General features: G+C 40.9%; 1 protein-coding gene and 1 non-coding gene across 2 annotated transcripts in view; one reads left to right on the top strand and one right to left on the bottom strand.

The window, feature by feature from the left end:
• MRPS27 (mitochondrial ribosomal protein S27) overlaps positions 1–12,060 on the bottom strand; it is a 76,981-nt gene that overhangs the window by 12,946 nt on the left and 51,975 nt on the right. The window contains exons 5-6 of the mRNA XM_090276370.1: positions 5,903–6,017; positions 1,866–1,944 (exon numbers count right to left, since the gene is read on the bottom strand). Coding sequence (XP_090132496.1) covers positions 1,866–1,944; positions 5,903–6,017 — 194 coding nt within the window. The remainder of the gene's footprint in view (positions 1–1,865; positions 1,945–5,902; positions 6,018–12,060) is intronic.
• On the top strand, positions 631–732 carry LOC150008499 (U6 spliceosomal RNA). Its single transcript, XR_016511505.1, has one exon. It is a non-coding gene; the product is annotated as a U6 spliceosomal RNA (small nuclear RNA).

Raw genomic sequence — 12,060 nt, forward strand, 5'->3', positions numbered from 1 at the left:
ATCCTTCAGCATAACTTTTAAAGAGCGAGTAAGGGAAAAAAACAGCTACCACATAATTTTCCATCAATAGAGTAATATGGATTTTTACATCTGATGTTCAGAGAACAGATTGTGAAAATTAGATTATGTGAAAGCAAATTATCTTTCAGTTGAATTCAGGAAATTCATGTTTAAAACTGAGTAAGAAATGGACAAGGAATAATTAACATTTCAAAAAATAATATGCAGCAAATATCCTTTGGCAGTCAGCAACTGCAAGCCTATGAGAGAGAAGATGAAGGGGAGATCCAGAGAGAAGAAGGAAAGGGGTGCCCACAGTAAGGGCGGAAATGGCCAGTCCCAGCCTAACCACTGAGTACTGATGCAGTGAAAAAGGGCGAGGATGCTGGCATCAGCGATGGAACCCGAAGACAGGATGGCAGATGTCAAAAATGCATAATGGAGGGAGTGGAGTAGACAGGAAGATGTTGAGAAGAACTATATGCACAACCAATGGGCATGGACTAAGGTGGGGGGGCAACTGGCTTGAGGGGGGCCACTGGGTGGAGGGGAACAAAGGGAAAAGAAACTGGGACAACTGTAACAGCATAATCAATAAAGCATATTAAAAAAATGCAAAAAGGACCACCAGTGCTCACTTCAGCAGCATATGTACTACAGCTGGAATGATACAGAGATTAGCATGGTCCTGTGCAAGATGACATACAAATCTGTGAAGCATTCCATGTTGTTAACTAAATGAAATGGAGGCAAGCAATATATCAGATGCTGAGCTCAAAACAATGGTTATATGGATGCTTAAGAAACTTAGGGGAAGAATGAATGAACTCAGTGAGAACTTCAACAAAGGCATAGTAAGCATAAAAAAGGACACAGAAACCATAAAAAAAGAGTCAGATATGAAGACTACAAGATCTGAAATGAGTAAATAGTTAGAAGAAATCAACAACAGACTAAGTGAAGCAGAAGATCAAATCAGTGATTTGGGAGACAAGGTAACAGAAAACACCCAATCAGAGTTCCTAAGTGACCATCAGTCCACATTCATGGTCCTGAGGTAGTAACTACCCTAATGCAGGTGTGCCTCCCTCATGGCTTCTCAGTACCCACCAAGCCTGGATGAAATGGTGAAAATGGAAGCTAGTGTATGTCCGTATACCATGGCAAGGCCTCCTCTTTCCTGCCTGACGGTCTGTACAGTTGCAAGCACAAGGGTGCTTCACAACAACTCCCTGTCCACTGGAGCCTGGAAGGGTCCCACCTGACTGCTCTGTAGAGTCTGCTGCAATCACCATCTCTCCATGGCCCCCTTACTGCAGCTGAGGTTAAGAGCCACTTAAAATTGATTTCATGGGACCAGAGAATTTGGGAGTAAAGAGATCTCAGAGATCACTGATATGCTTATTTACAGATGAAGTAACAAAATTCTAGGGAGGGAAAATAACTTTCCTTCCGAGTGAGTGTACTGCTCTTCCCAGGAGAAGTCAACTGATTTTACAGTTTTATATTTTACATAAGACAACCACTGTGATTCAAATAAAATAAAGTTAGCAAATGATGCCAAAAAACGGGGGGCAAGCTAACAACAGCATTACTATAATCTTAACTAGCCATGGAAGCTCAGGCAGAGTTTTTGCTTAACTAAATTCACTGTCCTTTGCCTAAATAAATCTGACAAACTCAGAGGAAGAAAATTGGACATAATTTTCCTCTCTGGCCAAGTGGCATGGTAAATCAACTACAAATCTATCTCTGAGTGATGTAAAGAGATTTCATTAAGAAATACAAAAAGGAAAAGTGACCATATTTACTTCTCTTTGGGAGCTGAAGCCCCATTATAAATGGACCTGGGTTTGGTTTCCTACCTTTGTAATTGTCTTTCTTTATGCAATAATCCAACAGTAAATTGAACGTAAAGTTATCTGGAAAAATCCCATACTGAACCTGTAATGAAAATGGAAATAAAAGGAAAATAAGAGAAGAATATCCACTTTGATTTGTAATATATGTCTATGTGTATTATTCAGGACAAAACTTGCCACCATTCACTTTAAAATATTTGCCTATCATTTCACAGCATCTGTGACAGTGAAACAGAAACTGTGACTCATAAGTTTTGGTAACTGAACTGCTGGTCGGGGTAAGCCAGTTGTGAGGAGGTTTCTGATATGTGAACCATACAACTCAAGTCTAACATGTCATGGCTAAAAAAAAACATAGATAACCCATCCCCCTACCCCACAGGTTCAGAGGTTCTTCTTTTTATAAGGTATGATTACCAATGCAAAAATGGACTCCCATAAGAAAGCACACATTACCTCCTTAGGCAGCAGTTTTTGGTCCTTTGACTGTTTTTTTCCTCAACAGATATAACTGGCATATAACACCGTATAAGTTTAAGGTGTATAATATGACGATTTAATACACATTATATTGAGAAATGATTACCATAATAAGGATCGTTAACATCTCAATCACCACACATTATGTAGTATTGTTAACTATAATAACCATGCTGTACATCAGGTCCTTTCCTGGCTGGTTTGGCTCAGTGGATTGAGCGTCGGCCTGCGAGCTAAGTGTCGCTGGTTCGATCTTCCAGTCGGGGCACATCAGAGAAGGAAAACTCTGACTCCAAAAAACCTCCGCTGCCTTGCGGCATACCTCTTCAGGGGAAAGGCTAAGGGAGTAAACCCCGACAGAAAATCCGGAGCCGGAGTCCCTAAGGCGGTTTGACGTTGTAGTCAACACCGGCAACTCCTGCGGCGCACCTGAAGCCAAGCTGTATTGACTCCGTCTTTCCCTTGGATCCTTCAGCTGCGAAGAGAGGGGGGGTCTGCTGCATGGGCAACAGCAGACCCTCCATATCACCCTGCCCAGGCTCTGTAGCTTCAGCTTCACTGGAGAGGACACTCCAGCGTCATCGCAAGATGTCGATTTAACACGGGAGGAGACAGATACCGTGTCACTCCCGAGTCGGACTGCACAGCCATTCTCGGCGGTGCAGATAGACTCTTAAGAAGCTACACCATCGTCTCTCGAGACGGACGGCTGCCGATATACATCAGGTCCTCAGAACTTATTCATCTTTTAACTGGAAGTTTGTACCCTTTGACCAGCATCCCCCCATTTCCTGCAACCCCCAGTCCCTGGAATCCACCATTTTCTACACTTCATTTCTGAGTTTGGTTTTTTTAGATTCTACATGTAAGTGGCATCATAGGGTACTTGTCTTTCTCTGATTGACTTATTTCACTTAGCATAATGCTCTTAAGTTTCACCCTTGTTGTCACAAACGTCAGGATCTCTTTTTATAGCTTAATAATATTCCATTGTGTATACAGATCACATATTTTTTTATCCACTTTCATCACATTACACACTTAGGCTGTTTCCATGTCTTGGCTATTGTGAATAATGCTGCGATGAACATGGGGGTGCAGATATCACTTTCAGATAGTGATTTCATGTCTTTTGCATATATATCCAGAAGTGGGATGGCTGGATCACACCACAGTTTTATTTTTAAGTTCTGGAGGAATCTCCATACAGTGCACAAGGGTTCCCTTTTTGCCACATCCTTACCAGCACCTCTTTGTTGTCTCTTTGGTTTTTAAAGACCCAAGAATTATGCCAATAAAATACTAATCAAGCTCCTCAGATGTTCTGTTCACAAGCAGCTGAATATCTGAGAATCCAGATTTCTCCAAATGTGGACTGTTGAGCATCTGCATCAGAATTTTCTAGGCATGCATTTAACCATGCAGATTCTTAAGCCTCAGACTTAAGAGAATCAAAATCTTTGGAAATGAGGCACAGAACCCTGAAGTTTTAGTGAGCCTCTCATGTGATTTTCATTCAGTCAAGGTTGACTAATAGTGGTCTAAATTGTGGTTATATTTTTGTTTTAAATTCTTACTTCAGTAGGCTTACTCACCATCCTCCACACCACCCCATTATTTCCCCACCAATCACAGAATCGCCTGAGGACTTTTTTCACACTATATCCATCCTCTTGTGTCCTCTTGAGACATCCAGATGGCCCTAACCACCGCCTCCACCCCAATGCTGCTGGCAGGCTGTATGGGATGCCTCAGGTTTGTTGAAATGGAAAAATGTTTCTAAGCCACTGTTTGAAAGGTTGGAGCTCATGGGCAGCACCAATATTTCTCAAAACAGTCATCCAAATCAGTATTAATTGTGGGGACAGGATAAAAATAAAATGTTTTAGAATGATACATCATTAAGTTTAGAAGGAGACTTAGAAATCAACTTGTCAGTGATTCTCAGATCGGGCTGCAGACCAGAAGGAACATGGGAGCTTTAAAAAGATATCAATGAGGGATAAATAGGCAGAACGTAGGGGATTTTAAATGCAGTGAAACTACTCTGTATGACTCTGTAACAGTAGATAAACGTCATTATACATTTGTCCAAACCCCCAGAATGCACAGCACCAAGAATGAACCCTAATGTGAACTGTGGACTTGGAGTGATTACAATGTGTCAATGCAGGCTCAGCAACTGTAACAAATGCACCACCCTAGTGGGAGATGTTGATAGTGGGCGAGGCTGTGCACTGTGGGGCCCGGGAGCAGATGAGAAATCTCTGTACCTTCTCATTTTGGCTGTGAACCTAAAACTGCTCTAAAAAATAAATTTTGCTAAGAAAAAAGAAACACACACATTAAAAAACCCACTAAAAAAATACCAATGCCTGAGTTCCAGAAATATCAATTAAATGAAAGTTTTGGGGGTGCACCTATAAAATTTAAAAGCTTCTTTTGTAATTCTAATGGGCGGCCAGGGTTGGAAATGACTGACTTAGTACAACTCAGTTGACTTCGAGTTGACAAAACTAAGACGTAGAAGGAGAAACGGTTTGCCTGAAGTTCCAGGTTAACTAAGTGAGATTTATGGGATTGCAGCCTGGGTCTTTTGACTCCTTGCCCAGTGCTCTTGCCACAAAAGAGCAGGGATAGCAGAAAACGAGACAGACTCTTTCTGCTTTGCTAGACCCTTCCCGTTTTGTTTTCATAGGCATCTTCTTTTAGTATAATCTGTGTCATTAAACTGAAGAGAGCCAGATTCAATCTGTTCCTTCCCCTGGGGCCTCATATTAGGTTTTTCAGTGAACCTGGTGATCTGCCTTATTAAATTACAAGTTTCCTGAGGGTAAGGGTAGGATATTGCCCATTTTTGTGCACAGTGCCATACCCAAGGCCATGTCTTACATGCAAACTCTCCACAATGTATATTAAGTTGAATTGGGCCCAGCTCATGGGAGAAAAAAAACTTCCTGAAACAAAATTTCCTTTTGAGTTTTAACATGCGAGGTCCAGTGATACTACAGGAATAATATATTTTCATAGAAACATTGTGAAATCTTTTTATAGGTCATAATAGTGTTGTAGCTTAAGATTCACAATAACAACATCCTAGACTTTTGCTTATTTTGTACTTAATTGCTTAAGGGGAGGGGTTAGGGAATTTAAAAGACATGCTTTGAGTTACTAGGAATACGTCTTTTTAAAAATGTGTGAGATGGTCTGAATATTAGGGTCTTGACTGTTGCCCTAAACTTCACCGAAGGGGCCCAGGCACGAATGCTGAGGCTTTGGGACCATGAAGGCAACGAGCACCAGCGCAGCGCTCTGGTGGCCGGGCGCCTCTGCTTCCCTCCACCCGCTGCTGAGTCACGATGCTGGGAAAAGCAGCAGCTACAGGAACTTTTACTTTTAATGTGTTGACTTACATCCAGTGCCATTCTAACAAGTATATCTGAGGGCAATAATTTTTAGAAGTTATTTCTTGTACTATTTTTTTCTGTACTGTAACAGTTTCAAACACTGTATTACCTAAACACAAAAGAACAAGCTGCAAATGCCAGGAAAGCACTCACTTTATTCACAAGGGTATATAAGGCTTTGTCTTGTGCACCGTATTTTAGGCACTGCCTAATCCAGGTGTGGATAGTCCAGTCTCTCAGGTACTGGCAGCTGGGGCTGTGTCGGAATCTAAACAAAACAGAAGAAAAGAGAAGAAAAGAGAAAACCAGTGTTAACTCTTAAATGTCAATGTCAAAATACAGTAGTCCCTCTCTATATCGTGGTTCACTTACTGCGGCCTCACTGTATCGCGGGGTTTTTAAAAATATTATATTTAATTATTTATCGCAGATTTTTCGCTATATCGTGGGATTTTGCGGTACTGTATATGTATGTTGTTAAAGTTACGTAGGTTTAAGAGTGCAGGATATGTTTAAGAACATAAGTAGTGTTTATAAAAGTGTGGAAAAGGTTAATAAGGGAGTGGGAAAGGTTAATAAGGGACTGGGAACAGTTTATAAGTGTGTGGGAAGGATTTATAAAGCCTTAAAAAATATATAAATACTAAAATAAATGTAAGGTTCCTACTTCGCGGATTTTCTCCTATCGTGGGGGAGTCTAGAACGTAATACCCGCAATAAGTGAGGGAATACTGTATAGCTTTCATCAGCAGGTACTCCTCTTAGGCATTTACAGATGTGCAGCCAATGTGACCACAGTCATAAAACTCAACAGTCTAAAAACCTGAGGATAAAACTCACTCACTATAAAGTCTGAAATGGGAAAAAGAAGGCAAAATCATAATAAATAACAAAAATATTGTAAAAATTGTATTCCTTATTAAATGCCCCCTAAATTAACATCTTGTTTTCATACAAGATTTATGAAAAATGGTTTGAAAAAATACTAACCACAGTGTTATGTGAATACATAGTTCAGTAGAAGAGAGATGTGAAGCTGAAGCTGACACCTTAGAAGTTCATAATAAGACAGATGAAGCAGAAAAGAACAACAGAATAGCATAGCAACTCTACAAGGAAATTAGCTTTGTGTTATATTGATATTTCTTGTGGTACTTAGGAGAGATTGGGACACTTGTCACTGAAACAAAAAGAAAAAAAAAAAGAGGAAAAAGTTATAAAAATTAAGCAAAATCGAACATTCAGGCCCTGCAGGTCTTTAGAATCCACAATCCCTCTGCCTTCTTCAGAGCTCTATTTTAGCTCTCAGTCTTTCTCCGCTTGCTTCCCGCTGCTCCCCATGTAGTTTTAAAGGCAGTCCAAGCTAAGGTGCATATGGTAACAGCGCTGCCATAAAGAAAGGGATTCTGAATACTACTCTTGCCCAGAGGCTGCACACACTGGTAATTACTACACTCTTGCCTTGAGTTGGCACACTGGTAACACTTCGGGTCGGAGCGCTTCTTCTTGCTCCTGGCAGTCCAGGCCACCAGACCAAGTGAGAGCAGAGATAGCATAACGGCTCTGCAGTCCTCTTTTGTTTATCTGTTTTGATTGGGATGAATCCTCAAACATCATATGCCAACTAACGTGCCCACTTTTTCTTTAACCTAGTGGAAGTAGGTCAATCTCTGGGTCCTACAAAAACCGAATTGTTTTCTTAAAAACAAAAAAGCAAGACAAAAACTTGGAGCACAACGATTTTGTGCCAGATTTGAGAGTCGGGGCTGCGGGCTTATATCAGTGTTTCTCAGAGGCTGCTTATTCTACCTGCCACCTGCTACTTCTGCCATCTGCTACTGAAAGTTTCCTGCCGAACAGGTTCTCTTGCCAAAGAGTGAGCAGAGAAAAAGAGAAAAAGTGAGAAGTAGTATTTATCTTAGGCTATTTATTAGTGCTGTGGTTAGAGATTTGGCAAAAATAAAACCTGAAGATGTTTTTATTGATTTAGTCATCTAGCCCTCTCCAATCTTTTGAATATCTTAGATTTGGCTAAAAGATGTCCCTCTCACTCTATCTTTCTCTGCAGAATTAACCTCTTTAAAAGCATAAAAATAGAAATTGGTCAAATTATGCTCCAGTTGAGAGCGATCTGGCCCAAGAATGGCATTGTATCGGTGCCTCAGGTACTAGATCCAATGAGATCCTCCGCATAGAAACAAAACAAAATGTATCTTTTATTATTTCATGCTTTCCCTCATATTTTTAAATCAGTTGTTGAGCTATCTGAGCTCCTCTCCTTGTTACTCTGAAAAATCTGAAACCTAAAGTGTAATAGCCAATTAAAAGTTAATTTTAGTTTTTAAAGAAAAAAACGTTGTGAAGTACCAGGTGTATTGCCAATGATAGAGATGCTTCCTCACGAGCCTGTGGCCTCCCTGGGCAAGCAGGGGCAACCAACGACTGATGTGCTCAGCACTGGCTCCTCAGTACCTGGCATGACTCGTGGCCCCTGGCAGGTTTTCAGCAATAAAAAAAGAGCTTTAATCAGTACATGTATTAAATGCTATAATGTACTGATCGTTTTTCTACCATCTATTATATGAATAAATGTAAATGCCCTGTTTGGGGCATTTAAAATCTCACCACAAAAATGAAGTATACATAATTTAACAATTATACAAGGTGAAACAATAAATGCTAAAAGGGCACTGCTAGTTGCCAAGAGGTGTTTTTGGCAGCAATGGGCACTACGTTCAGTACATTTTCCCTTTTAAACACAAACAAAACACAATAAAGTACCAATAATCCTTTACCCAAGATTATTTTAAACCTAATCCTCATTTATAATCTAATCTTCTGCTTCAGGATATTTCCAATGACCACTAAAATTAGGGCTTTTCCTTCTGATGACTTTAATAAAAGAAGAGCACCATGACCATTTCCAACCAAATATCCTTTTCTCTCATTCATGATCAGAAGGCCATTTTTAGGCTTTGTGCAAGAACAACAAAGATTGATAGGACCTAGCTACAAAGCTTCAAAACTTAAATCAAAATCTGTTTAAAGCCACTTGCTAACCTTCTGAGGCCAACTTCAACACACAGAACGAAAAAGTCTTTTCTTCTCATCCCTTATTTTGAAAAGCCTAAAGGGAAAGTTACTCAACACTTTCCACATCCAATAAAATCATGGCTGTACTGCAGCCCTTTCAGAGATTTGTCAACAGACCCAAAGAGGTTGTTAGTAGGCCTACTCTCTCTCCCATCCAGGAACAGCGCTGCTTGGTATGATCTCTGCTCTCTAAACCTACTAATCCAGATACACAACCATGACTAGAACATTCTCAACTAAGTGGCAATAAGAGGGAAACACTTCCACATATATTATGAAATATGCTGCCCAATGTGCAATTCCTGAATTTCTCAGCCAGGCAGCAAATAAACTCCTTTCCACGTCCCCATCAGTGTTAAAAAGAAATTAGCACACATGTATGCGAGTAGCTATCTAGAAAATAAACAACTTAAAATATTGAGATAGTAGGGTCCAACTTTAGATGGTGAGTTTGGAAAGAATCCCTCTGTCAAGGATTTTTGAAGCAGCTTAGAGATAAACTTGGGCCCTTTTCAGAACTGCCAGGGGTAATATGACAGGCAGCTAAGTCTCAGGAATGGGTACTTGTCTGGAACGATTCTGCAGACTGCTGGACCAGCTCCTCCCTTTCAGCCAGGAGAAAGGCAAAGAGACAAGAACACAACTAACACATTGATTTTCCAATTTGCCTTCAAACAGACTGGCCTTTGTTCTCGCGTGCTCTGACCACTGGCCTGGCAGACTGCAGGCAGCCACTGTAGGAGCCCCCTCTGTGCCCCATACCCTCCGCTGTTTGCTCACCTCCACAGAGAGTTATTATTGTCCAGGCCAGCAGGCTGCCATGCTACACAAACCGTGTGAGTGGGAAAAGATAAACAAATGCAACCCCAATAACCCCAACAATGTTTGCGCTCATGAAGGCAAGAGACATTCTGAGCTTCCAGCTTATAAAATATAAGTAAACTTACAACAATTTTAAAGACATGAGTATTTCTTGGAGGAAGGAAAGAATGAAGAAGTACACTCTCAAGTTCTAGCTCTAGTTTTAAAAGCTGGCAACCAAAGGCTGAAGGGATCTCTGTCCACGGTGCTAAGTGGGGTTGCCAGGTGAAGACAGAACCTGCTAGGAAGCCAATGAAATGGCAGAGATTGAGAAGCCGCCTCTCCTCAAAACTCAGGCTATATTCAGCTCTTCAGGGCATTTGCCTGCACTGTTGCTCATTCAAGATTGATGTCAACAGGAAGGAAGGAGAGCAGAACCAAAGGCTACAAAATTGACAAGGGGGAAAATGTCTTTGATGCCTTAGAGATACCTTAGAAGAGCTCAAGAAGTCAAGAATGAAAAGGAGACTTACTATGGTTACATAAAGAGTAGTTTACTGTGTGTAAAAGTCACATGGGATTTCTGCCCTGGCTGGTGTGGTTCAGTGGATTGAGTGCAGCCTACAAAATGAAAGGTTACTGGTTCAATTCCCCGCCAGGGCACATACCTGGGTTGTGGGCCTGGTCCCTAGTTGGGGGTGTGAGAGGTGTATCTCTCACACATTTATGCTTCTCCCTCTCTTCCCCTTTCTTAAAAGAAGTAAATAAAGAATATCTTTTAAAAAGTCACACGAGATTTCATGTGACCAATCTCATCCTTTCATTAAAAAGTAAGTGAGATACAGCCTTTCTTTCATGGGATTCAAATAAAGGTTACTGTTGAAGGCTAAAGTGGCAGTGCTCATCAACTCTCTCAGTGTCATGGATAGAAGTGCTCCTGGCTGAGCAGGGCCGATGCACAGATGCCAGAGCCTGGAGCTCATCTGCTTCACCATTTAGCAGCAGCACCAGCTCTTCCATATGAATGAGCAAGCTTTCCACATCGTTTATCTGATCATGAGAGCCACCACCCTGAAACATGCACATGCAGCTTTTCCTCCTCCCTAGTGAATTTGAATTCTGTATCTTGTGGCAACAGGCTTCACAGATGGAGACCTCAGTCCCTGAGTCCCTGAGCTGGGCTGACATGGAGACGGGTGAACGGGTAGAGGGAGGAAAGAAAGAATGCAAAGAAGAAAATACAGCTGGCTCCAGCCCTGGCTGGGTGGATCAGCTGCTTGGAGCATTGTCCCAGGCACCAAAAGGTTGTGGGTTTGATCCCTGGTCAGGGCACAGACCTAGGTTTCAGGTTCAACCCCTGGTTGGGGTGCAAATGGGAGGAAATCGATCAATGTTTCTCCCTCACATCAATGTCTGTCTGCCTGTCTCTCTGTCTCTGTCTCTCCTTCCTCACGCTCTCTCTTCCTCTTTCTCTAAAATCAGTAAACATATCTCCAGGTGAGAATTAAAAACAAAAAATAAAATAAGATAAAATACATCTAGCTCCAAAGCCTGTAATGTGGACTGGGAATCTTATCAATGAAGCAAAGTGTATACAGTAATTATTAAAAGACTTGAGTGCATTTGTGAATAAAACCAAAGAGGGTGTCACATGATTATTTAAACCAGAATCGGATTCAATCACTGCCAACCACTAAAAAGATAATTAACTCTTTTGCATCCTGCTGGAAATGCTGCTTTCATCAATTACTAGTTGCCCCCACCTACCACAAATAAGATAAAACTTTGATGAGATCATTTTCTAATGACTATTATATTTTTGTCAAGTGTTAAAAAAGGGGGCCGAGTCTAATGTAGGAAGTGATAATAAAGACATCAGTTGAGTAAAATCGTTTTCCTGCTTGAGATCCTAGATTGTTACTTGTTTAGGGAAACTTCAGTTAATTTAACTTTCAGCAAACATGTCCTGAGTGTGCACTAAGTGAAACAGCAGGAGCAAGAATCCCCTCCAAGACATCCCCCCACCTCCCAAATGTCAACCAGTCTGGGCTGAAACAGGTTCAGTGAATTCATTATCTACCTTGTGAAGCAGATAGAAATGTCTTTTGTTGAAGCTCTAATACTTCTTTCTTTTTAAAAAGACAGAGATATAAGGTATAAAGAGTAAAATGTATACTTTCAACGAATAGGTCTATGAGTTTTGACAAACGCAAACAGTTGTGTAACCACCACCACAATCAAGATACAACAACAGTTCTGTCATCCCTAAAAATTTCTTAGTGCTTCCTTTGTAGTCAACCCTTCCAGAGTTTGCTGGTCAATTTAAGCAAATTTTATATAGATAACCTCTTCAGGTCTCTTTCTAACCCCTCACCAATACACATCATAATTAAAACGCCAAAGGTTATAGATAAAGA

The sequence above is a fragment of the Furipterus horrens genome, unplaced genomic scaffold (assembly GCF_987537825.1).
Source record: "Furipterus horrens unplaced genomic scaffold, mFurHor1.1.pri manual_scaffold_5, whole genome shotgun sequence".
NCBI lineage: Eukaryota > Metazoa > Chordata > Mammalia > Chiroptera > Furipteridae > Furipterus > Furipterus horrens.